The 26,189-nt window shown below is 43.7% G+C and overlaps 1 protein-coding gene across 10 annotated transcripts in view; it reads left to right on the top strand.

The window, feature by feature from the left end:
* RBFOX2 (RNA binding fox-1 homolog 2) overlaps window positions 1-26,189 on the top strand; it is a 333,252-nt gene that overhangs the window by 289,851 nt on the left and 17,212 nt on the right. For 9 of the 10 annotated variants that reach the window (XM_068240196.1, XM_068240201.1, XM_068240198.1 and 6 more), the window contains 2 exons: window positions 4,802-4,896; window positions 6,681-6,753. In XM_068240196.1, coding sequence (XP_068096297.1) covers window positions 4,802-4,896; window positions 6,681-6,753 — 168 coding nt within the window. Of the gene's footprint in view, window positions 1-4,801; window positions 4,897-6,680; window positions 6,754-26,189 lie in introns of those variants that run through there. The other variant, XM_068240200.1, reaches the window with a different exon arrangement.

Genomic DNA, 26,189 nt, shown 5'->3' with positions numbered 1-26,189 from the left:
CCCTGGCGGTATAAAAAAATCCGCCAGGAGGCAGCGCAGCAGTTTTTTTTTTTATTATTATTATTATATCATGTAGCGAGCCCAGGGCTTCGGCGATCTCCGATCAGGAAATCCCGTTTAAAGAACGGGATTTCCTGGAGCGCTTCCCCCGGATATATCCGTCCAGATAGACTGTGCGGCTGCCTCTGCATGAGGCGCGTGATCGCGTCCCGCGCGCGCTCCTGCTGCCTGCCGTTATTTCCCCGATCAGTGAATGGGAATATAATTCCCATTCACCGATCTAAGTTCCCCGGAGAAAAACCGACGCTCTCTCTAATCGGAGACCGCGATATTTATGACCAAAAAAAAGTTTCCCCTGCTCTTTATTGTTCCTGGAAGCGTGATTGTACGCTTCCAGGACTTTAACTTTGGCCATCTTGTGGCCAAATAATAAACTGCACCCACATACATTTTTTTTAATAAAGAATTACATTATTTTATCTCTTTCCCTCCCACGCCAAAAATTACCCAAATACATTTTTTAATTAAAAAGAATTACAATTAAAAAAACAAAACATTTAGTTACCTAAGGGTCTGAACTTTTTAAATATGCATGTCGAGAATATCTTATTATATTTTTTTAAAATTATAAGCTTGTAAATAGTGATGGACGCAAATTGAAAAAATGCACCTTTATTCCTAAATAAAATATTGGCGCCATAAATTGTGATAGGGACATAATTTAAACAGTGTAATAACCGGGACAAATGGGCAAATAAAATACATGAGTTTTAATTATGGTAGCATGTATTCATTTTGAACTATAATGGCCAAAAAATGAGAAATAATGAATTTTTTCCATTTCTTTCTTAATCTTCCTGTTAAAATCGATTTTAAAAAAAAAATTCTTAGCAACATGTACCACCCAAAGAAAACCTAATTATTGGCGGAAAAAACAAGATATAGATCAATTCATTGTGATAAGTAGCGATAAAGTTATTGGTGAATGAATGGGAGGTGAACATTGCTCGGATGCATACGATTTTCAATGCTGTAGGCTGAAGTGGTTAATATTTACCGCGTTGCGTTGCAGTACTCGCCCACTGCAGCTCATCGCAGAGGCCATTGCAGTCAGTGGAACGTGACATACTACCTGTGGTACGATGCAATGGAAGTGCTCCCAGTAACGTATAAGCTACAGTGCGTTACTCTGCGACTTCCACAGTAATCCCAGTTTTTTTGGGAGTCGGCTGCAGTGCAGTTGTTCCAAATCGCACCGCATTGCAACTAGTGAAAAAGGAGCATTTGAGTTCAGGGAGACTGTGGGCATGACTCTCCCCTTCTGTAGACTGTCATTCTTCTTCCTGTGCTCTCTAGAAGCCTGACAGTACTGACCATGTCTGCAACTTTTATAGAAAACATTAAAGTGCACCTAAACTGAGAGGGGTTATGGATGTTTCCTTTTAAACAATACCAGTTGTGTAGCCATCCTACTGATGTCTTTGGCTGCAGTAGTGGCTGAATCACACACCTGAAACAAGCATACGGCTAATCCAGTCTGACTTCAGTCAGAGCACCTGATCTGCATGCTTGTTCAGGGGCTGTGGCTAAAAGTCAGACACAGGATCAGCAGGAGAATCAGTCAACTTATATTTATAAGGAAAAATCCATATCCTTCTAAGTTTAGGTGCACTTTAAGTCCCATTGCTGTGTCTGAGCTGGATAACTTAATGTTCCTACCAAAATCTGGTAATGAAAATATAATTATAAGTGACAACAAGCTGCAATTAGCGTCCTTAAAGTGAGTCTGAAGCGATTCCTAAAAAAAAAAAAGAAAACACAGATACTCACCTAAGGAGAGGGAAGGCTCTGGGTCCTAAAGAGTCTTCCTGTTTCTCTCCTGGTCCCCGCAATCCACCCCTGGCTCTCCTGTTAGCTGCTCTCTGTTGCTTCAGGAGCCTGAGTGCTCCCGAAGACAGTCCACTCGGTACTGCACATGCGCGAGAGAGCGTGGGCACTCTCTCGCGCATGCGCTGTACGAAGCCACACGGCTTTGGGAGCACTCAGGCTTCCGATGCTTTCTGTGGTGGAAGATTTAACGGAGAAGCCTGCGATGAAATGAGGGGACCAGGAGAGGAACGGGGAGGGCTCTATAAGACCCAAAGCCTTCCCTCCCATTGGTATCTGGGGTTTTTTTGGGGGTGAGGGGGGTTTAGGAATTGCCTCATACTCCCTTTAACCTCCCTGGCGTTACAATTAATTCGCCAGGGGGGCAGCGCAGCACTTTAAAAAAAATTTTTAAATCATGTAGCTAGCCTAGCGCTAGCTACATGATAGCCGCTGAGCAGTGGCATCCCCCCGCCCTCTCCGATCGCCTACGTTGATCAGGCCCATCAGGAAATCCCGTTCTAAACGGGATTTCCATTAGGGCTTCCCCGTCGCCATAAAGACGGGCGCGATGTCATCGACGTTGTGATGTCAGAGGGAGTCCCGATCCACCCCTCAGCGCTGCCTGGCAGTGATTGGCCAGGCTGCACAGGGGGGGGGCACCCTCTAACGTGGCGAGCGGCAGCGATCGGTGAGTTCACACAGCTAGCAAAGTGCTAGCTGCGTGCAAAAAAAAAAAAAAATTATGTGAATCGGCCCAGCGGGGCCTGAGCAATCCTCCTGCGCGGCATAGCCCGAGCTCAGCTCGCGATTACCGCCAAGAAGGTTAATGAGTGTTCCACTTGTAGCGATCTTGAATTAGTAAATCAATGTTTGAATACTCCAGGACACACAATCTTGCAGTTAACGTGCTTTTTTTTATTGCAAAAATAGTTAATAAACTCTTCCTTAGACCTTAAAGGGAACCCAAGCCTAAGCTCGGGTTCAGAAAGAGATGGTTACCTAAAGAGAGGGAAGCTTTAGTATCCTAATGAGGTTTCCCTCAGCATCCTCTGTCATGCCCAGCGCAGACCCTCTACACGCGGCCGTGCAGTAGCTGCGCATGCGCAGTACATGCTGCACATTTGAAACAACGCTTGTGTGGCTGTGCTGATGCCAGAGGAGGTGCGCAGCCCGATAAAATTGCAGACTATCGTTTTCGCCAAGCCTGCTGGGGTCCATGTTGGGCGGCAGGGTAAAACAGACGGTAAGCGTGCCAGTATTGAGCCCAAACTCTATGCAGGGATTTGAGCTAGGGATTCTAGTCTACAAGTTGAGAAGCCACACTTACCACCATCAACTGTTTATATCTTTAAGATGCCTATGTGGAGAGGTTTATTCATAAGTTGTTGTTTTGTTTTTTTTGTTTTTTTATTCAATTTTGACCAAGACATTATTCCTATCAAACTTTAGTCAAGTAAAAGTTATATAACTGGGTGTGAAAGTAGGTGCATGGGCAAATTTTCTTGACTACGGGAGTCCAAAGCATGGGGAACCACTGGGTAATTCAAGCTAGAAGTTTCTGTCATAACTGAAATGACAGTTGTAGGTCTAGAATTTCATATAAAGTACTAAAGATTCACTAACTTTTCCACAACTTTTGTTTACTTGCCTGTTTTTTTTGTTTGTTGTTTTTTTTTTTTGGGGGGGGGGGGGGGGGGTAATAGGTGAGATGCTTAAAAATTAACAAATGGGCAATCACGGTTTTTGCTGAATCATTTTACATTGTTTTGTCACCTGCCGTAAATTTAATCTTTGCAGGGTTGAACAAAGAGCAGTGAATGGTTTGCATTGTTCTAGTATATTGCAGCATTGCCAGACCATTGCTCCTTCACTTTGTTTTAATCTCATCATCACCCCCTCTAGTTCCTTCTCCAGTTTGGCTTAGTTATTAATGACTTGTAGATGTGGAACACACCAGCATTGAAACATTAACCTCAGACTGACTCGTTGACCCTCTAACATTCTTACCTGAATGCACGCTGTAGAAAAATCCCTTTCCCCAACCCTTATTAGCTTGTGCAAAGTATGCCAGGGTGGCAGGGCAAAATTGTTTGCCTCCACTTGACTGTCTTTGAGTGGGGCTGCTCCATGCCTGAAATCTAAGGTAAGACATGATAATATTTACCCTAACCACAACTCCACAGTACATACTGATTGTGAAGAGTTCATTGAATGTATCTCACAGGCGGCATGTACTGAAATTGATGCATTTTTTGAATACAACACAGCCAATATATACTGGTATCTGCAATCACTGTAGACCAGAGATGTTACTCCATGATGCAAAGCTACGCCTGGATGCCGTGATCACTTCTGCTTAGTGAAAGTGAATGTTATCTTCTCTAGTGGATTTTGGAGTCAAAGGATTGTAAGCCTTACATCAACTATGTTTATTACTATATTTGTACATCTCCTCCACTCTTACTATGTCTTTCAAAAATGTACGAATACAAAAAAAAGTTTATTAATTGGTTCTGCCTTTGCTACCTTATTTTTAGTAATCTTGTCACCAAAAACCCTCAAAGAGAATGTTTGGGTTTTTTTCTGTTAAATTCATGCCTGGGTAAATTTGTATGAATTAATAATTTCCAATGTGAGACTACATGCTCTTAATTATAGCTGGTTCATGCCCAATTTTTTTCAAAAAGAGAGACTATGCTTTTACTTTTCCCACCTACTGTACAATGGGCGCACGTGGTTAAAGTACAGATCATACGTTTATTTTTTTGATACCTACATGTCTTGGTCTAGCGCTAAATAATGTAAGATCCACGACATGAAGAACCAGTATTATTTTTTTATGACAATTGGAAAATTACTTGTCTTCGAATAATGGCATGCAAATTGTTAATTGCCAATAACTGACTTTTATATTGCTTTCCTAAACACGCAGGGTGGATATGCAGCCTACAGATACACTCAACCAGCCACTGCTGCAACAGCTGCCACCGCCGCTGCCGCCGCCGCTGCTGCAGCCTACAGCGATGGGTATGGCATGAAGTGGAAAATTCCTGTTTATCCTAATATACCACAAGGACTCTGTCATCTCCTCTTTCAATATTATGTTCCTTTTTTTAAACAAATATATTTATTAACTAGATGTAGTTCTATAAACATTATTTTGTAGAAAACCCAGAAGTTTTCTTCCTATGCCATTTATTTATTTATAGGTCAGCCATGCACTAGAGATCTCAGCTTATCTTTTGCATTAACCACATACATATGACTTTGTAGTGATCAGCAGATATTTTTCATTGCCGATTTTGCTTCTGTAAGCACATGTAAAATAGATCCCAATTGTTTTCATACACCTGCAGCATAGACTTTGATCTGCAGTCTTACGTTGACATCAAGCCATTTGTGGAAACAGTGCAGTAAAGGGGCCCATACAGCTAACGATTTTCCCGCCGATATACAGCAGATTTGATCACTGTGATCGAATCTGCTGTGAAATAGTTATGCAAACAATTGATTTCCGTCCGAAATCAATCGTTCCCGTCGAGCCGTCCATGCGGAAGATTTTTCTCGATCGCCAGCGGGTCGGGAGTGCGTTGATAGCGGCGTTCGAATGCCCGTCGACCAACGCAATACAGCTGCAATACATTACCTGCTCCGGCCGGTGCGAGTCACCGCTGGCACCGATGTCTTCTCCGCTGGGTTCCGCGGTCCGGCTGGCTTCACTTCCAGTCCGGCAGGAAGTTTAAACAGTAGAGTGTCCTTTACTGTTTAAACTTCCCCGGGCAGAAAGTGAAGCCAGCCGGACCGGAACGCGGAACCCAGCGAAGAAGAAGACATCATAGACAGCGGTGACTCGCACTGGCCGGAGCAGGTAATGGGGGGGGGGGGGGGCAGCGGCAGCACCACCACAGATTGTTATCGGTTTCATGCTGAAATCGATTCACAATCTGTTTGCAGTAAAGGCAGCCATACGATCCCTCTCTGATCAGAGGGATCTATCTGTTGGTCGAATCTGATGGCAAATTGACCAGTGTATGGCCACCTTAATAGTTCCCAAAGCTGCATTGAGTGCATAGATGAAACCATTTGTTTGTGCTCCGTTCAGGTGACAGTCTTGTTGGCTAAGCAGGTGGCCTCCATCCTGTGCAGCTGTCCCAGCTCAGGAGAATAGCAGTCCTTCATATTTTATATTTTTTCAATTGCTATTGTATTCTTTTTACAGGCATGGGCAAACTCGGCCCTCCAGCTGTTACGGAACTACAAGTCCCACAATGCATTTGCCTTTATGAGTCATGACTGTGGCTGTCAGACTCCTGCAATGCATTGTGGGACTTGTAGTTCCTTAACAGCTGGAGGGCCGAGTTTGCCCTTGCCTGTACTATAGTATGGTTAAGCAAGGTGAACAGGAGAAGAAAACCTCTCAACTGCAAAGCATATGATCTGCTGAACAACATATAATTTACTCTGAAGAGGGTTTGTTTAATAGGAAGGCTCTATGTGTAATGAGTGATCAGTGTATCTAACCATAAACTGGAATGTCCCCTATTGATAATTCAGTTGCACATGAAAGGGAGCAAATGTATAGACGTCAGGCCGTTCCCCAATTTGACAATAAGTGGTCAATTCTAGTGACTGAATTCTAATTCTGTTCTTGTTTTGAAATGCTTATTAAGATTTGCAGCTTACTGGGAACCGTGTTGGCAAATTCCCTCCACCATCCAAATGGTCTATCAAAGTGTGATCCATTTTTACTTATGATTTATTTGGTATTCCTTTCCACGTTATCTAATAGCCCATTGTCTTCATTAATGCAGATACGGAAGGGTATATACAGCTGACCCATATCATGCCTTGGCCCCTGCTACCAGTTACGGAGTGGGAGCTGTGGTAAGTAAAATGACCACAATTGGATGCTTTGGTTAAACTTCATGGTGTTATCACTGTGCATGCTCATAACTCAGTTAGTATTATCAAACACTTGTAAACCAAACACCTTTAACTCCTTGCCAACTAACCTATGTTAATTTCTATGCATAAGTTTTATGGCCTACTCCCATACATGTATATCTGGACCTACCACTGGATGATGGTCACATTACCATGGAAGCCCCAGTTTCAGTTCATATCTGTTGGAGTGTTTGAGCACTTAGCATGTTGCAAATGCTGCTACTACCATTCCGTTTGAGAAAGAATCTTAAGATTTGGCCCATGATTTCCATCCAAGCCTGATCAGCTCTTACCCTACCAATGGTTGTCTGGGAGTTCTGTTGCTTCCATAGACAGTATATCTTTGCCTATAGCATAGAATCAGGTGTGTAAGTTGTAATCTAACCTAATGTCCAAGCCTGCTGCAAATGTATTATTTAGTGGTAATCAGAGTAGAATTATGGTGTGCACAGAAAACCTTGTACACATGTACTTTGCTGAATATAAACCCTAAAAATATTTGGTCTAGTCCTTCAAGATATGACATAGAGGGAAAATTAGGAAATGGCTGAAAAATTGAAGCCGTTCTGGATACATAATTACAAAATGGGAGGAAATTGCCTCGTTAAATTAATGTATTTCCACCCTCAGCATTAAAGTACACCTATCATGAAAGCTATATAGAGGCTGCATTTGTTGTCCTCCTCCTGTGGAAAAAAAACCTTGTGACTTACGGTAAATATGTTGTAAATCATTCATCTGGACCAAGTATATGGATCAGGTGCTTTGCCACTCCTTATCTGCATATTTATTCCAGGTCTGTAAACATGTAATAGCCAGAGAATCTGTATTGCAGACAGCCAACGGATATCCCATCATCAGTATAGTTCACTCCTGTTACTACACCATGGTTTTATCGAAAACTAAACAAGGAAAGAAGTTTTAGTTGGGAGTTCCACTTTAAATACCACTGTTGACCGATCTCAATCCTAAGAATCTTATTAAAAAGTTAGTCTAATGAAAACTTAAAGGAATACTATTGATTAAAACAACCTTTTTTAATGCTGTATGTTAGGGTACACATTACCACAAGTACTAGGAGCAATTTCTTTCTTCACACAGCTCTGCCTCTCTGCTGTAAAATCATCCATCAGTTTTAGATTTAAAAAGGACTTTAATGCTGGGAATACACAATGAGATTCTTCAGCAGATTTACTGTCCGATCGTTTTCCCAATCATTCACTTCTATGAGAAATCGATCAGAAAAATGATCAAAAATAAGATCGGACCTGTCAGAAATTATCTATCGAAACCATCTATCTGCCAAAAAATCTCATGGTGTATTCCCAGCATAAGAGGGCTAGACCATGTTCCTGCACAGGGGGGGTGCTATCAACTCTTCAGTGTATAGTTTAATAATCACCATGCTGAAAGAATCTTATTCAGATGGTGGTAAGGGGTTAAACATTCCAGCAATGTGTGTTTATTATATTTGCTTCTCTGACTGATAAAGATCCTAATAATGCCTTTGTAAACTGCATCTCTGCCTCTTAGCACAGCACCACATAGCAGCCTACAAAGCAGATGCAGCCTGGAGTGAAAGGTCACAAACAAGACAGTCAGTCAGGATAAGTGTATACAGATCTCCCTGCTAGTTACATTACAGCAATATTACAGCACATTTAGCTACGTTACCTCCTCAGATCAGCCGCCGCCTCCTCATGTCTCCTGCATGCTGTGACACAGGGAAGTATATTTGTGAGCTGTGTGAGGAATGAAGGATGATTTTTAAGCAGGGAGAGAGCTAAAGAGAACTGGGTGAATAAATAAAGTGCCCCTAGCACTAGTGGTAATATGTACCCTGATACAGAGTATTAAAAAAAGGGTCGTTTTAATTGATAGTGTTCCTTTAAAGAGAGTCTGAAGCGAGAATAGATCTCGCTTCAGACCTCATATATGGCAGGGGCACTTGTGCCCCTGCTAAAACGCCGCTATCCCGCGGCTTGACTGGGGTCCCTGTCCCCCCAAATCCCCTCCGTAATGCGGGGTAGCGCTTCCGCATTGGGGCAGGGCTAACCGCCGCAGCCCTGCTCCATGCGCGTCTGTCAGACGCGTATCTCCGTCTCTCCTCCGCCCCTCTCAGTCTTCCTTCACTGAGAGGGGCGGGGGAGAGGCGGCGATGCGCGTCTGATAGACGCGCTGGGAGGCAGGGCTGCAGCCGTTAGCCCTGCCTCCAGGAAGAAAAAAACCTACGACCAACTTGCGACCAAGGTTTGCGGGGGGTGGGTTGGGGGGGACAGGGACCCTCGTGCAGCCGCGGGATAGCGGCGTTTTAGCAGGGGCACATGTGCCCCTGCTATATATGAGAGCTGAAGCGAGTTTTAGTCTCGCTTCAGTGTCTCTTTAAGTAAGAGGAATACAGAGTCTGCTAAAGTGCTTTCCCATGCAAAAAATGTGTTTGCCTGTATGTTGTGTTGATCTTTTGGTGTCCTGTTTGCTTGATGGTGTGTACACATGCCCAATTTGGGACAGTTTGTCAAATTCGATCCAGCAGGTTACAGCGCAGGGCCCTTAGTGCTGTACAGTTAGGTTGCTAGGTAAGAGCCGAGTGACACACAACAGCAGCTTTTGCAGGCGGGGTCAGGAGAGGAATAATGGACTTTGCTGCTGATTGCCGCTCAAAGGTCAGACATGTTGAATAACAAAGCAAGCTTGGTGCCCGTTTGAGGGCACCTGTACTAATGGTAGATGTCTGGCTTGCCACCTTGGCTGAGAACAGTCCAGCTCTAGTACCAGTCTTAAAGGAAACCTCAATCTATGCTCCCCCATAATATTCTTACCCGGGGCTTCCTCCAGCCCCTTGGCAGCCGACATGTCCCGCATCTCAGCTCCGCTTGCAGCCGCCGGCCCGGGGTCCCTGCTGGTGCAGATGCCGTCCTCCAGTACTGCGCCTGCGCGAGCGCACCCGCCAATGAAGTAGACTTTGTCCGCACTGTAGTGCGCAGGCACAGTAGTTCTGCGCCTGCGTAGTATGCTGCGGACAACGTGGACTTGATTGACCACATTCGTGCAGGTGCAGTATAGGACAACCTCGAGGTCTGCCTCTGGTCTGGCGGGACCAGCGGGTGTGAGCGGAGATGCTACGTGGGACATGTCGGCTGCAAGGGGCTGGAGGAAGCCCCGGTAAGTTTATCATGGAGGAGCATAGATTGATTATTTCCTTTAAGTCAAACATCTTCAAAAAGTATGCAGGTGTGTCCACGTGAGTAAGGGGACTTGAACAAGATGCCTTTTCTGGGTCAGTTATTCAGAACATTAGAGGACAAGGATCAGCATGGCAGTATGGCAAAGTCAGAAATGACGCCTCAATGTTGAACAAGTTTCCTTCAAAGGAAGCGTTAGCGAGAGGAAACCGGAAGGAAACATTGCTGGTATTCCTTTTGGATTATACAGCTTGCCTTGATTGCATTACTTATCCCCTTGCCTTCAGTCCTATAAAGTACCTGTGACAAGCATAAATTCAGCAGAGCTGCAAGGTGACAGGATACATCCTTTTATATCAATGGCTTACTCGCCACTGATGCCAAAAGATCAGCATGACAGTATTTTATTTTTAATCAAACTATTTTTTTAATAAATTTGGCAGCTTCTGTATTCCTATAAGTTAATGTAACCTTTAAAGTGGTGTTCCACATTTAACAAATTTTGGTTTCCACCACAATCTGCAGCCATCTCTAAATTTCAAAAATTAAAACTTCACTTTTTGGGCCCCACGGTAAATGTACAAAGTTAAGTGTACTCTAGTACACGACTGCCTTACATATTCCTATTTCTCTGTATGAGTAAGTAGTTCATAGTTACATAGTTATTTTGGTTGAAAAAAGACATACGTCCATCGAGTTCAACCAGTATAAAGTACAACACCAGCCTACTTCCTCACATATCCATGTTGATCCAGAAGAAGGCGGAAAAACCCTTACAAGGCATGGTCCAATTAGCTCCTAAAGGGAAAAATTCCTTCCCGACTCCAGATGGCAATCAGATAAAATCCCTGGATCAACATCATTAGGCATTACCTAGTAATTGTAGCCATCAATGTCTTTCAATGCAAGGAAAGCATCTAAGCCCCCTTTAAATGCAGGTATAGAGTTTGCCATAACGACTTCCTGTGGCAATGCATTCCACATCTTAATCACTCTTAGGGCTCTTTTCCACTATGAAATGCAATCGCGATTCCGATCGCGATCGCAATCGCGTTTCAATTTCCACCATGCGATTGCGATTGAGCTACTATACTCATTATAGTGCAGCTCAATCGCATACAAAACGCGGCTGGACGACGATTGCGCTTTGACCAAAATCGCATCGCAATCGGATCGCACTAATGGAAATTGCTGCTGCAGTTTCCATTAGTTTAATGTACCTTGCGATTTGCGATCAGAAGCAAATCGCAGGCTAGTGGAAAAAGGCCCTTACTGTAAAGAACCCTTTCCTAAATAAATGGCTAAAACGTTTTTCCTCCATGTGCAGATCATGTCCTCTAGTCCTTTGAGAAGGCCTAGGGACAAAAAGCTCATCCGCCAAGCTATTCCACGAAGCAGGGACCCTTACTCTGCTTCCATAAATATTCTAAAATGGTTATTGCAGTAGGCTGGCTTTTCTAGCATTTCTATTTGGAATGACTCTTTGTCGGTACACATAAAACAAGTTAAGGAAGCTAAAATAAGGTTAACCTTGTAATGGACAGAGCAATCGGAGGAATGATTGTTTTGTTTTTGTTTGATTTTTTTTGCATCATCATAAGTTGAATTTTACTTTAAATCTCACTTACTCCAAGCTGACTGTAAAATGTGGTGACTAAGTGGGAGTTTTACTGTGCATTTAGTGAATAGTTGTATTTTCTTTGCAGAGTCAAGGAATCTCATTCATTCATGTAACTTCAACATCATTCATTTCTGTGATATCAGCATATTTTGAAATGTTCTTCAGAGTACATAGAACAATTCATATTATTTGCTCCAGTGAAGCTTTCAGTATAATTTATCTGCATCCATCATACAACCCCAAATATACCGTTTTGCTGTAGGGTAAATTATGTATAAACCAGCTAACATATCAGTATGTTTTTAGATTGTGTGAGGAAAACCGAAGCATCTGGGGGAGATCCTTGTAGACACAAGTGGAGCATACTATAAAAATTGTATGTCCTTGGAAACCATGTACATCAAGCAATGTTTTTAAAGCCCTATATTATTGGTTACTGCATGCAATGCCTCTCTCCCCCACCACCAAACACACACTTATCTTGCTGGGCTTGAGGCTTATGATTTAGCATGCATTTACTTAGCACAAGTCCATGTTTGAACACTGACTTGATTACTGGTTTGGATAGAGCATGTACATTTAGTTTTTACACATGTGAAGCAGAGTTGTGCAGTACTACTCTGCTGTATTAATTTGTGTAATAAATACTAAGTGAAACTCTGGGCAAATTTCAGATCTGCCTTGGTTGAGAAGAGTGTAGTCTCGCCTCCTATCCCTTGCTGCTATGTCCCATGGGGCTAAATACCACAATCTCTTGTGCAGACATCACACTATAGTGTCTGGTAGGGATAACCAATGATATGCTAATACTTATGAATTTCTGCAAATCTATATAAATTTTTATGCATATATATGCAGTTTGAAATTGAACTAAAAACCTGGGTGAGACTTGATTGGCCTGTTTTTAAGCTGCATATATTTGCATAAAAATGTACATAAATTTGCAGAAAATCAAAGTATTTGCATATCATTGATCATCCCACGTGTCTGGGCACTGCATCACTTTGCCATCGAAGGAATGGAAGTATATCTGGAGCTAGAGGCTCCCGCTGATGCCTTAAAGGGACACTTAAGTCATCCCAAAAAATGAGTTTTACTCACCTGGGGCTTCCACCAGCCTCCTGCAGCTGTCCGGTGCCCACGCCATCCCCCTCCTGTCCCCGCCGGCAGCCACTTCCGGTTTCAGCGACAGGAGCCGACGGTCTGGGAACGCGAGTGATTCTTTGAGTTCCCGGCTGCAATAGCGCCCTGTATGCTGCTATAGCATATATCATATACCATATAGCAGCATACAGGGCGCTATTGCGGCTGGGAACGCAAAGAATCACTCTCGCATTCCCAGCCTGTCTGCTCCTGTCGCCGAAACCGGAAGTGGCTGCCGGCGGGGACGTGGGCACCGGACAGCTGCAGGGAGCTATTGGAAGCCCCAGGTGAGTAAAACTCTTTTTTTTGGGATGACTTAAGTGACTCTTTAACACGAGATCGAGGCTGGCAGCAGTAGATTTGGCCAATGGGATGCAAATAATACCGGCTTGCATAAATGTCATGCAAATTGTTTGCAGCTTGGAATTGGGCCAATTAAATTCACTTGCGAAGGTTTTTATTGGCGCAGTTTCAAGCAATGTTGTATGAAATTTGCTTGCGCTCCAGAATCATTTACATCTCATTAGCCTCCTCAACTCAACAGTGTGAGACAGAGCAGCAAGGTAACAGCCTGTATAAAGATGGCTAGATTGTAAAAGAGTGAATGCTCTTTTTTTCCCCAGGAGAATTTGAAACTTTCCCTGAGATCCACTTAAACCATGTAAATTTATTTTTTGTGAAATATTGCATGTACTGTACCTGAGTGTCCGTGCATGATTAAATGCGGCCATTTTCAATTTAAAAATCCTGTTTTAGAATGAAAAGTGATTTATTAATTGACAGCTAAAAGTAATGTGTGTGTGTGTATATATATATATATATATATATATATATATATATATATATATATATATTATACCTTATAAACCGATAAAATGTCCTATTTCGGACTACCCTATTCTCCAGCTTCAAAGTAAATGACAGAATATCTAACTTAAAGGGAATCTGAAGTGAAAATAAATTTATGATATGATTTGTATGTGTAGTACAGCTAAGAAATAAACAATTATTAGCACAGATATGAGTCTCATATTGTTTACAGTACAGGAAGAGTTAAGAAACGTCAGTTGTTATCTATGCAAAAGAGCTTCTGTGAGCTCTGCGATAAAGTCTTGGACAGCATTGTCTTTTGAAGCACTTATCTCAACCGTCTCTCATAGTTTCTTCTTTGTTTATGGTTTTTCTGCAGAGAAAAGTTCAAATGGTCAGTAGCCGCCTCTGTAAAATCATTTAAAATGCTGAGTATATTGTGCAAACTGCAATTATTGGAGAATGGTGCAGTGTTATAAAAAAAAAAGCTATATACCTGAAAATAAAAATATGACACTATTTTGCTACTAATGTTCTATTAATTAGGCGTAGTATACAACCAATTCATTATATCATGAGGGTTTTTTTTTCACTTCAGTGTCACTTTAAATTGCATGTTAAAGAGAATCTGTAATAAAAAAAACCCCTCTGGGGGATACTCACCTTGGGAGGGGGAAGCCTCTGAATCCTAACGAGGCTTCCCACCTCCTCCTACGTCCCTCTGTTTGAGTGCCGGGACCCCACGAACCTCGGCGAGGTAAATATTTACCTACTGTGATCCTGCGCAGGCGTATTAGCGGCTCTTCCTTTGGGCTAAGGCGGAAATAGCCGAGTCTGATTGATCCGCTATACTGCGCAGACGCAAAGCTCTCACGCCTGCGCAGTAGAGTGGATATGATCGGGCTCTGCTATTTCCGCCTTAGCCCGATGCAATAGCCGCTAGTGCGCCTGTGCAGAATCACGGTAGGTAAATATATCACAGCTTGTCGAGGCAGTTTTGGGGGGGGCAGCGATGGATCCCCCGAGATTCAGTGGACGGGGAAGCCTCATTGGGACCCTGAGGCTTACCCTCCCGAGGTAAGTATCCCCCACAGGGGTTGTTTTTTTAAGTTATACAAATGGTCTATCAGTGCCTCTACCCATAAAAAAATGGAATATGGCAGATTTGAGTAAAGAATACATTCCAAATAATTTAATTTACCAAATCAGTGCAAGGGTAGGAACCCACTAGGGCGTTTTTGGCAGCATTTTGGGATTACCGACAATCGCTGGGGATTCCCAAAAACATTTTTGCCAATGAAAGTGAGTGGGGGGGAACCCATTAGTGCAATTAGAGCTAATCACAATCGCAGGATATGCAGCATTTTGAGCGTGTTTGCGCTCAATGCAAAGTATATAAGCATTGCATAAATCTCTTATCAAAATGATTATGCAGCACTTTGGATTACCTTTTAATAAAACGTTATTATACTTTCCGGGTCCCTGTATTTCCTCCTTCTGTCCATAGCCCCGGCCCCTAAAGGAAGAGGTCACAGGCACTTCTCTGATTGGTCATAGAGAAGCATCTATGACCTCTTCCTTTAGGGACGGGAGCACAGAAGGAAGGCCTGGTAAGTATGGTAAAGTTTTATTCAAAAAATACCCTGCGAATAGCAAATTGGAAGCGCTGTATAGGTTACTTTACAGCACTACCAACCTTCGGGAAATTGCGACCGAAAACGCTCCTAGGAATCACTGTACACAGCACTGCAGCAATTTTAAAGCGCTGCAGCGATTCCTAGTGGGTTTCAGGCCTTACCAGACTTAAAGGAGAGCTGTAATGAGAGGGATATGGAGGCTGCCATATTTATTTCCTTTTACCAGTTGTCCTGCCGGTCTTCTGCCTCTAAAACCTCATCTACACGATACGATTCTTTGTGAGATTCGATCACGATTCTATTTACTATCCGATTAAACCCGACATGTCCGATCGGGATTCGATTTGCCATTGTTTTGCATGTCGGATTTGATCGGATCGTAAATAGAATCGTAATCTAATCGCACAAAGAATCGTATCGTGTAGATTGGGCTTTATACTTTCAACCATAGACCCTGAACAAGCATGCAGCAAATCAGTTGTTTCTGACATAATTGTCAGATCTGATAAGATTAGCCTTATGCTGATCTCTGGTATTATTCAAACCCTTCTGCAGCCTAATAGTTTAGCAGGGTGCCAGGCAACTGGTAAATTAATATGGCAGCCTCCATATTCTTTTCACTTCAGTTGTCTTGAAGCAAAGCTGTTCTTTGAGGGCCTCCTCCCTTTCATATGCCTTGTGTAGCCTTGTTAATTTTATGTATGCAAAGTCAAGGAGATACACTTTCAGGAGATAAAATAATTGGTGATGATGCTCCGCTTTCTCTGTTTCATTTGGAGTGTATCAATATAAAGTTAGGGCCAGTTCACACTTGTCTTAAAAATGTATCGTGGGATACGTTTTTAAAGCTCTACAGAAACGCTGGAAGCTGATCCTATTTTAAAACTAGGACCCGCTCACACTCGTGCAGAAACGCAGATCGCACACGGATTTGTGTTGTACGGAACAAAAACGTCACAGAGTCCGGATTTTACACTTTTTCCCGGACTGGACGGGAAAACATTTCCAATGCAAGCCTATGAGAATGGACACTGTCACTCATTAGGCTAGTGGCCGCATCCGCGTCTCCCCTTTTGGCCGCGTGACGTCATACTCGCACGTCCCGCTGTTCATCACCGCCGCTCGGTCCATTCTGAATAGTCGGAAGGCTGACAGAAGCATGGGGATTCTCCATTGGGCTGCAGTCGACCAATGGGAATCCTTGGCAACAGAGAGAATTCTCATTAGTTCATGTTGAACCAATGAAAATTCTCCCTGTTGCTAGGCAGAATTGGCCTGTTGCAGCCTATAGAGAGCCACACTTCTGCTGGCCTCCAGGCTGTGGAAGGTACCGAGTGGTGGCGGCGAGACAGGTGAGCGGCGATGCGTACCTACCAACGCGATCGGCGTGTAGACATAGAACGTGCCCTACCATCTGGATCAGATCCGTGTCAAATGGATCCGTTTTTCAGAAAACCAGATCTATTTGACACGGACCCGATCTGGAACCTGACAAGCTTGAAGGAGACAAAAGGAAACCGAGAGCACAATATAGTGTAGTATCTCAGTGACCATTAGTCAGGTGTACAACAAAGTAATGGTTATACTCACAAACGTTGGTCGCCACAAAGGCAACCACTGGATAAGCGGGCGGGGAGAATTATAACCTGACCCCGCTCAGGTTTAAGAAGTTGCTCTCTGTAGACAGGAAGGAATGGGGATACACCCCCTCCACCAAGGGTGGACTAGACAATTTGTAAAGCAGTAACACAGAGGCGCCAAGTAGAGTAAAATCGATTAAAAACTGTTTAAAAGGGGGAAGTGGTGGACTCTCCTCCCTTGTAGAAAGAAAGACCGGACAATGGGACGTTACTCACAGTATAAAGAAACCTGTCTCCCCATGGCAGCATCTCTATTCATCTCTATTCATGTGGTGTGGTAAGAAGGCACCGATCTAGTTGGCCAATGAAAGTAGCACAGTGAGGGAGGAAGGGACAGGCACTATACAGTTTGTTTTTTGGCATGCGTGGCAATTAGCAAGTTATGCATTTTCTCATGGCCCATATTACAGTCCCCACTTTTGCATTCCGTTTTTGTTTTGCGAATGCACCACATACTGCATTTTGTCTTGTTTTCAGGGGATTATGCAAATACAGAAAATAAAATCTCACTTAAAGCCAGATTAAATGCATTGAAAATTACTTGAAAAATCACATTCAAATGCATTGCATTTTTTTCCCCACAGTCACATTTTATAGTGGTAAAGTGAAATATAGCCTGTGGATAATTGCTGTGGCATAAGAGCTGCATTCCTCAAACTACTTCCTTTGCATTGTCAAACTGAAGAAACGTCCTTTCCTGCCAGTTAAGGTTTTAACAGAAGCATATAAAGACAGCACAGGGGAGTGTTTTGGTGGTGGTATAGTTATTCACCCCATCTAAGCTGAGCTTGGCTGACTAACTACAGGCCAATGACAGTTTAGCTTGTACTGTACACACAAATAATGCTGTAATTGGTAGAGCAGATATTACGGTAAATGAGCTAGCATTTGTAAAGCAGTCCTGTAGCACTCTGAGGGCATGGTAAGCTAATAAAGCCCCATACTCAACAGCGGTCTTTTATGCTTTCACAACTTTTGTTGTGAAACAAGTTGAAACACCTAAAAAAAAGTGTTTTGCTTTTGTTCAAAGAGCTGATAAGAAGTCAATCCAACAGTTGGACTGATGTCTTATCAGCTTTTTGAACAATAGCAAAATACTTTTTTTTAGGTGTTTCAACTTTTTTCACAACAAAAGTTGTGAAAGCATTAATGTGCAATTAGAATTCCTAGTCCACCTCCCGAGAATTTGTATTGTAAGTAAATGTGGATAGAGGACTGTGTCATTACAATTTTCATATTTGGTGAAGCGAGTCTACAAAAATTAAGTGATAGATAACTGGGGTGTACACAAATATACATAGCATACACACATGACTACAGTATTTTACAGAGCACTTTAAGTGGCCACAGCTCGTCTCTATGCACACGCTCAACAGCGGTCTTTAAAGTAGGGCTTGATACACCACTTTTTCAGTAGTTTAGGATTAGGCTTCTTGCACACCAAGACGTTGTGTTAGGTGCCACGTTAAGGTCGCATAACGTGCACCTAACACAACGTATGGTGCTGCAAGAGCCGACGGTAGAGTGAGCCGCGTTAGGCGGCTCGATTCCTATAATGTCTCCCAGAGTGGCGCTGATTGGCCAGCGGGACCACGTGATGCGGAGCGAGACACTCCGCATCACGTGGTCCCGCCGGCCAATCAGCTGCCGCCAGTGCAGTGAATATTAAGTAGCCATGTGCGCGGCTACTGTAGCTGGCTCTCCCCGCCTCCTCTCCGCCCCCCACTGCGCATGTGCAAACAGTCTAACGCGGCTATAGCCGCTCCAACGCCGTAGCATGCTGCACTTTGCGGAGAACGTGCAGCATTACATGTAACGCAACGTGGGCTGTGTGAACAGCCCACGTGTTACATTGCTGTACGTTGGGGGAGCGTTACAGTGCGCCTGTAACGTCTTGGTGTGTAAGCAGCCTAAAGGAAGGGTTAGAAATGGCAGTTATTTCCCCCCTTTAGTCCATCACTGCTGAGGATTTTTAAGTCTCTACCGGTCTGTGTAGGTGACTGGAGTTAAGTCATCAAGAAGGGAAGGAAACCCTTTCTAACATGATCACAGAGAGCAGTAAAAGCATATTAACAATCAAAGGAGCTTGATTCACTAAACCTTGATAAGTCATATTACGGCTGTTTTCGCACGCATTTTTGCTTTTGCGCATGATCGCGAATTTGCATGCGCAACCGCGAAGAAACGCACGCAGTCACGAATTTTCTTGTGAAAACTGTATCATTTGCACGGGATAATTCTCGATCGCGCGCAAACACGAAAATGCGCGTGAAAACGGCCGTGATGACTTACCACAGTTTAGTGAATCATGCCCAAAGCATATTATCACTCAAAAAAAATTTTATTTAACACATCTAGCAGTCATAGCTGTACATGTCCTTCAAAGTTAGGAAAATCACCCAAAAGCTTTATAACTGCAAGTATAGAATTTGCCATAATTGCTTCCCACGGTAAGATATTCCATTCTTGCTTTGAAGAATTCTTTTCTAAACAGGCGGTAAAATCTTCTTTCCTCCATGTGTAGCTCATGTACTCTTGTGCTTTGTACAGACCTAGGAGTAAAAAGCTAATTTACTACGTTTTTATATTGTCCTTGTTGCTTAATTTTTACAATAATTATTTATTTATAAATGATTTAGTATGTATTTGCCCATTATAAAGACTTTCCTCTCCCTGGTTTACATTCTGAAATGTATCACATGTCAACATCTTTACTGGTGGCAGGTGATGTCTGTGGCAGTTGGAAATAGCTGTTATTTCCCACAATGCAAGGCTCCCACGATGTGATGTCAGTACCTAGGTGCTGACATCACACTGTGGGAGTGGTTTCATCACAATATCAGCCACACAGAGCCCCCTGATGATCTATTCAAGAAAAGGTAAAGATTTCTCATGGGAAAAGGGGTATCAGCTACTGATTGGTAGGAAGTTCAATCCTATCCTTGGTTACAGTTCCTGTTTAATATGTAAGTGATTGGTGTTACCGCAACAGGAAGCCTTACTTCAGGTTACATTTAAAGAGAACCCGAGGTGGCACAAAATAAAAAAATTAGATACTTGCCTTTGAAGAGAGGCTTCCCATGTTTGCATCCTCGCTCCTCTTCATGTACGAGTGCAGTCATACTTCACCTGCAAGGCTTCAGCTTTATGTGCAGACACGGCCATACTCGCACGAGCGCAGATATGTTCTGGGAGTCCTTGCGGCAATGGTGGGGCCCAGGAGGATATGGGAAGCCTCTGCAGGATCCAGAGGCACTCTTCTTCTTAAGTACTTCTCTTCTCGTCTCTCTCTCTTTCTCTCTGCCAGTATGTACAGTGTGCTTAAATTAGCCACAGTGTGTACTTATCCCAGTTAGGGCTGGTGCACACCGAGCGGCTTTTTCAGCGTTTCTGCAGCCCGCTTGGTCAATGTATCTCAATGGGGTGGTTCACACCAGAGCGGGAGGCGTTTTGCAGAAACGCATACTCCCGGGGTGAGGCATTTTTTGGATTGCGGATGCGTTTCTGCCTCAATGTTAAGTATAGGAAAAACGCAAACCGCTCTGAAAAACGCCTGTTCAGAGCGGTTTTGCCAGCGGTTTTGTTACAGAAGCTGTTCAGTAACAGCTTTACTGTAACAATATATGAAATCTACTACACCAAAACCGCTACACAAAACCACAAAACGCTAGCTGAAACGCTACAGAAAAATAAGAAAAAGCTTTTAAAAATCTGCTAGCATTTTGCGGATCTGCTAGCGGGTTTTGGTGTGCACCAGGCCTTAGTTTGGAAAATGTGCTTTAAAATTGATTCCACTGCTTCTACAGTTCTATGCTGACACTACACTCATTATCACCCTGCTAATGAAGGGACTATTTCCACTATTTCCATTACACTTCAAGTAAGTTTTTGTTGTTATGCAAATTTTAATGTGAATTTTCATATGCCTCTAACAATCATTACATGGAAAAATGATTACATAGTGCAGAAATCTGCAGCATGCAATCCATATTTTTTCTGCATCGCACTGCGTGTGAAAATGCGCATTCAATGGAAATTATTGTAATTTATTGGTTTCATTTTTAATGCGAAATTCGCATTGCAAATTTGTACTTGGTGGAAACCTGCCCGAAGTGCTGACAACGTGGCCAGTCTGCTCAAGAGAAGTACGCCATCTACATTTAGCTCCAGCGACCGATGGATAGCGCACTTCTCTTGCGCAGACTGGCCGCGACTGGAGGAAGTTATGGGACCCTGTACCGGAGCTGCAGGCAGCTGAGGATAGCGGCGTGGGCTTTATCTGTGCCCATGGGGCTGGAGGAAGCCCCAGGTATGTATATATCTTTTCTTGTATTTGATCTCTGGTTTCCTTTAACCACCCTGGCGTTCTGATTAAATCGCCAGGACGGCTGCGGGAGGGTTTTTTTTAAATAAAAAAAAAAACTATTCCATGCAGCCAACTGAAAGTTGGCTGCATGAAAGCCCACTAGAGGGCGCTCCGGAGGCGTTCTTCCGATCGCCTCCAGCGGCCAGAAGTAACACGGAAGGCCGCAATGAGCGGCCTTCCGTGTTTCGCTTACCTCGTCGCCATGGCGACGAGCGGAGTGACGTCATGGACGTCAGCCGACGTCCTGACGTCAGCCGCCTCCGATCCAGCCCTTAGCGCTGGCCGGAACTGTTTGTTCCGGCTACGCTGGGCTCGGGCGGCTGGGGGGACCCTCTTTCGCCGCTGCACGCGGCGGATCGCCGCGCTGCAGCGGCGATCAGGCAGCACACGCGGCTGGCAAAGTGCCGGCTGCGTGTGCTGCTTTTTATTTCATTAAAATCGGCCCAGCAGGGCCTGAGCGGCAGCCTCCGGCGGTGTTGGACGAGCTGAGCTCGTCCAGACCGCTCAGGTGGTTAAAGAGAACCCGAGGTGGGTTCTAAGAGTCCTATTAGCACACAGTGGCCGGGTCTGAATATAATGCCCAGCCTCTGTTGCTCAGGTTCTCGTTAAGCTCTGGCACACATTAAGCACCTCTTTATGCATAATATTGCTACCGCCACCACTGGTTTCTCAATAGCTTCTAAGATGTGTGTCACAGCAAATCTACATAGCATTTAACTATGATCCATCTCCCTGTGAGATCATTGCCTAACATCAGTGTATAGGTACAGAGGCCAGAAGATGTCACCCAGGGCCAGAATTAGGTGTGGTTGTTTTAGGAAGGGTTTGGCATGGGTGGGAAGTGTGGCAAACAGCATGGTAGGCATAGTAAGGCTTGGGATGTGGCTGGGTTTCTAAAACAGAAAATCCAGTCAACCACTGGGACCCATGGATTTGGCATCACATGCTACTCTCAGTAATGAGACTGAAGTGGCAAGACTGTAGAGTATACAGTTATGCCATCTGTTTTTCTGTATACCTCCACAAGTTGTTTTTTTTTTTTTTAGAACATCTGAAGTAAAAGGGATGTGACTATTGCCATATTTATTTCCTTTTAAATCGTCCCAGCTGCCATTTGATCTATTTGGCTGCAGTAGTGTCTGACTTGATGAATGCTTGTTTCAGGTGTTTGATTCAGACTGCATGCTTGTTCAGGGTCTATGGCTAAAGGTTATAGAGACTGCTGATCAGCAGGATAGTCAGGCAATTTGTATGGCTTATAAGGAAATAAATATGACAGCCTTCATACCCCTGTCGCTTTTAGGGAACCTTAACTGAGAGGGATATGTATGTTTCCTTTTAAACAATACCAGTTGCATGGCAGCTGTGCTGACGTGTTATGCTGCAAAGGTGTCTAAATCACCCCCCTTGAAACAAGCATGTAGCTAATCCAGTCTGATTTCAGTCATTGCACCTGATCTGCATGCTTGTTGAGGGGCTGTAGCTAAAAGTATTAGAGACACAGGATCAGCAGGAGAGTCAGGCAACTGGTATTATTTTAAAATGAAAAATCCATATCCTTCTCAGTTTAGGTGCCCTTTAAGCTGTCATTGTCCATGAAAAAAATCGGATACGGTTGAATTGGATAGTTATAGAAGGAGGAGACATTAACTGTGACAGACAGTTGACTGAAAACATCATAACCACTTGTACTGGCCAACAAAAGCTGAGTGAATGTTAAAATCTTTAATGAAAATTCAAAAAATGTTCTACCTTAGTGCAGCGTGGCTCTTTCAATCAAAATATGTATATAAAAATATGCAAGCAATATCTGTTAAAGCGGACCTGAACTCGTAAGTCTTCTCTGCTCTACAAGATACACAACAGCATGTTTAAACAAAAAAACATTTCTTTGTTACAGCGAATACTAAAATAAATCTGCCCTGTTTCTACTTCCTGATTCGTGGAAGCAGACCTATTGTTAACATCCAGTGCTTTCAAATGGGCGTATCTGCCATCTCTGCCATAGGCAGTCATGTTACACAGGGGAGAGATCAGATTACATCTTGTGATTAGACACAAATGAGGGAGAATTAGACAGGCTGAACTCTAAATTCATACAGGGTGCATTTCTCTGTGTTCCTTCTGTCCTGTGCAAGAGTTCAGATCCACTTGAACCACTTGAGGACCCAGCCTTTACCCCCCCTTAAGGACCAGCGCTGTTTTCTGAGATCTGTGCTGGGTGGGCTCTACAGCCCCCAGCACAGATCAAACATTAGGCAGAGCGACCAGATCGCCCCCCTTTTTTCCCCACTAGGGGGATGATGTGCTGGGGGGGTCTGATCGCTGCTGCCTGCGTGGGGGGGGGGGGCACCTCAAAGCCCCCTCCACCGCAGGATTCTCCCTCTCCTCCCTCCCTGCCCCGGAGATCGTAGGCTGCACAGGAACGCATCTGTCCTGTGCAGCCTCTAACAGGCTCCTGCCTGTCATGTGACAGCGATCCCCGGCCGCTGCTTGGCCGGGGATCGCTGATCTGGTACAACGCTGCTACTGTTAGCAGCGTTGTACAAATGTAAACGAAGCAGATTATTTCCGCTTGTGTTTACATTTAGCCTGCAAGCCGCTGTTTCCTGATTAATTAGCCTGCAGCCGGCGACGCAGATGTGCGTCGCTGGTCCTGCAGCTGCCACTTTGCCAACGCGCGTTATGAGTGCGCGGTCAGCAAGTGGTTAAAGGAAGGAGAGCAGCTCTGGTGAATGCTTTAGGTGCCTATGTTTAGCCAAGGAAGCTTACCTGTAAAGGACCACTGTCCCAAAAAAATGTAAAATGTAATATACATTTGGGAGAAATGCACTTATATGTTTGTGTACAGAGTAAAAAGAGCTATAAATTCTTTTTCTGCTATGTTGCTTTTACTTACAGTAGGTACAGTATATTCTGGCGTATAAGACTACTTTTTAACCCATGAAAATCTTGTCAAAAGCTGGGTGTCGTCTTATAGGGCAGGTGCTGAAACTTCCGAGCTGGACTGGACAATCTGCGGTTGCCGCATATGGTGGGGGAGAGCAGAGCACAAAAACTTCCACGGCCCGCATCCCCGCCGTATGCAGTGCCAGCAAGGGTGGTGCTGTACAAGTAGTCTTGGAGACAGGGATAGCTGACCAATCCAAGCAGGCTTTGTATACAACAACCAGCCAATCGCTGGTAAGGTACATCGCTTGCCGTGATTGGCTGGTATACTGGGAACCACACATACACTCGTTTGCAAAAGTATTCTGCCCCCTTGAAGTTTTCCACATTTTGTCATATTACTGCCAAAAACCTGGATCAATTTTATTGGAATTTCACGTGAAAGACCAATACAAAGTGGTGTACACGTGAGAAGTGGAACGAAAATCGTACATGATTCCAAACATTTTTTACAAATAACTGCAAAGTGGGGTGTGCGTAATTATTCAGCCCTCTTTGGTCTGAGTGCAGTCAGTTACATTGCCTAATGAGTGCTAATGACTAGAGTGCACCTGTGTGTGTTAGAATGGCCCAGTCAAAGTCCAGCAAAAGGTGGTTCTACAAAGTATTGACTCAGGGGGCTGAATAATTACGCACACCCCACTTTGATGTTTTTTTTTAATGTTTGGAATCATGTATGATTTTCATTACACTTATCACGTGTACACCACTTTGTATTGGTTTTTCACGTGGAATTCCAATAAAATTGATTCACGTTTGTGGCAGTAATATGACAAAATATGGAAAACTTCAAGGGGCCCGAATACTACAGCAAACCACTGTAGTACAGCACCAGGATCTGTACCAGTTTATACAGTATAGCACCAGTACATACAGTACAGTATACAAATGTGCTACAGTCAAGAGGGGTAGTCTTATACGGAGAGTATATCACAAAATTTTAAGATAATCTGTACTCTAAAATTCTTACAATAAAAAGCATACCATTCTATTCCTTATGTTCTCCTGGCCCTCTCTGAGCTGTTTCTGCCACTCCCTGCTGCAATCCTGGCTTGTAATTGCCATTTTTATGCAGTGTTTACAAACAAAAAACGTGGCATGAGAACAGCTCACTGTGTGACTCATGCAGAGCTTGGAAGGGGGTGTGTAAAGCTTCTGCCAATGAAGAGCAGTGCTGCACATTCCAGCCTCAGCCCGACAGAGGAAAGAAGATAAGATTTATTACAGAGACAGTGCAACTAGAAAAGGCTGCAGTATGCCAGAGCACATTAGAACACGTATAGGAACTTATAGGATAGAAGAAATAAGGCTCAAAATTTTGTTAGAGTCTCTTTAAATTTTTACTGGAAAAGTTGGGGGTCGTCTTATACGCCGGAATATACTAGTCTGACAGAAATTACCGGTTTTGGACTAGTCCATTTCATCCTGGGGGAAGTCTCATTCTTTCCAAAAGCACTCCCTGCAAAGGATCTATACAAAGATGTCATTCAGGCCTCCTTACCCACTTGCACACTATTTTGGCAGTTGGATGGAGCAACTGCTGCTCAGTAAGTGCTTTTGAAAATAAAGAAAACTCTGAGAATCCCCCATGAGATCAACTGGTCCAAAACCTTTTCGTTTTGTCTGAATTTTACTAACTACTGTAAGTTACAAAAATATAGGAGAAAATAAATCTATAAATCCTGTACCTCAAAAGCAGATCATGAGGAGCATGATGGTCTCAAAAACAACCAGGATCCTGCCATAGCCCATGCATATACAAGGTCTCTCCCTTAGAACCATTGATAGTGCAGGTGACTTAACTGGACCCAGGGCTGGCAAGTTGTTTTCCCACTCACTGTTCACAATGTATGCTTATGTACACATGGCCTTGATTCATAAAAGTGCTGTGGGGAAGGTAACGTCGAGCGGGGAAACACCGCTGTCGGTATTTCCGCCTTCAGGGTGGTAATTCATAAAAAGTTTGCTAGATGTGACAGGCGTGCGGAGATATTCCGCTGTAGGCAGGCGTAAGGCTGTCGGGAGACA

The sequence above is a fragment of the Hyperolius riggenbachi genome, chromosome 6, assembly GCF_040937935.1.
Source record: "Hyperolius riggenbachi isolate aHypRig1 chromosome 6, aHypRig1.pri, whole genome shotgun sequence".
NCBI lineage: Eukaryota > Metazoa > Chordata > Amphibia > Anura > Hyperoliidae > Hyperolius > Hyperolius riggenbachi.
Note: the sequence above shows the minus strand (reverse complement) of the source record. Positions and strands in the feature narration are given on the sequence as shown.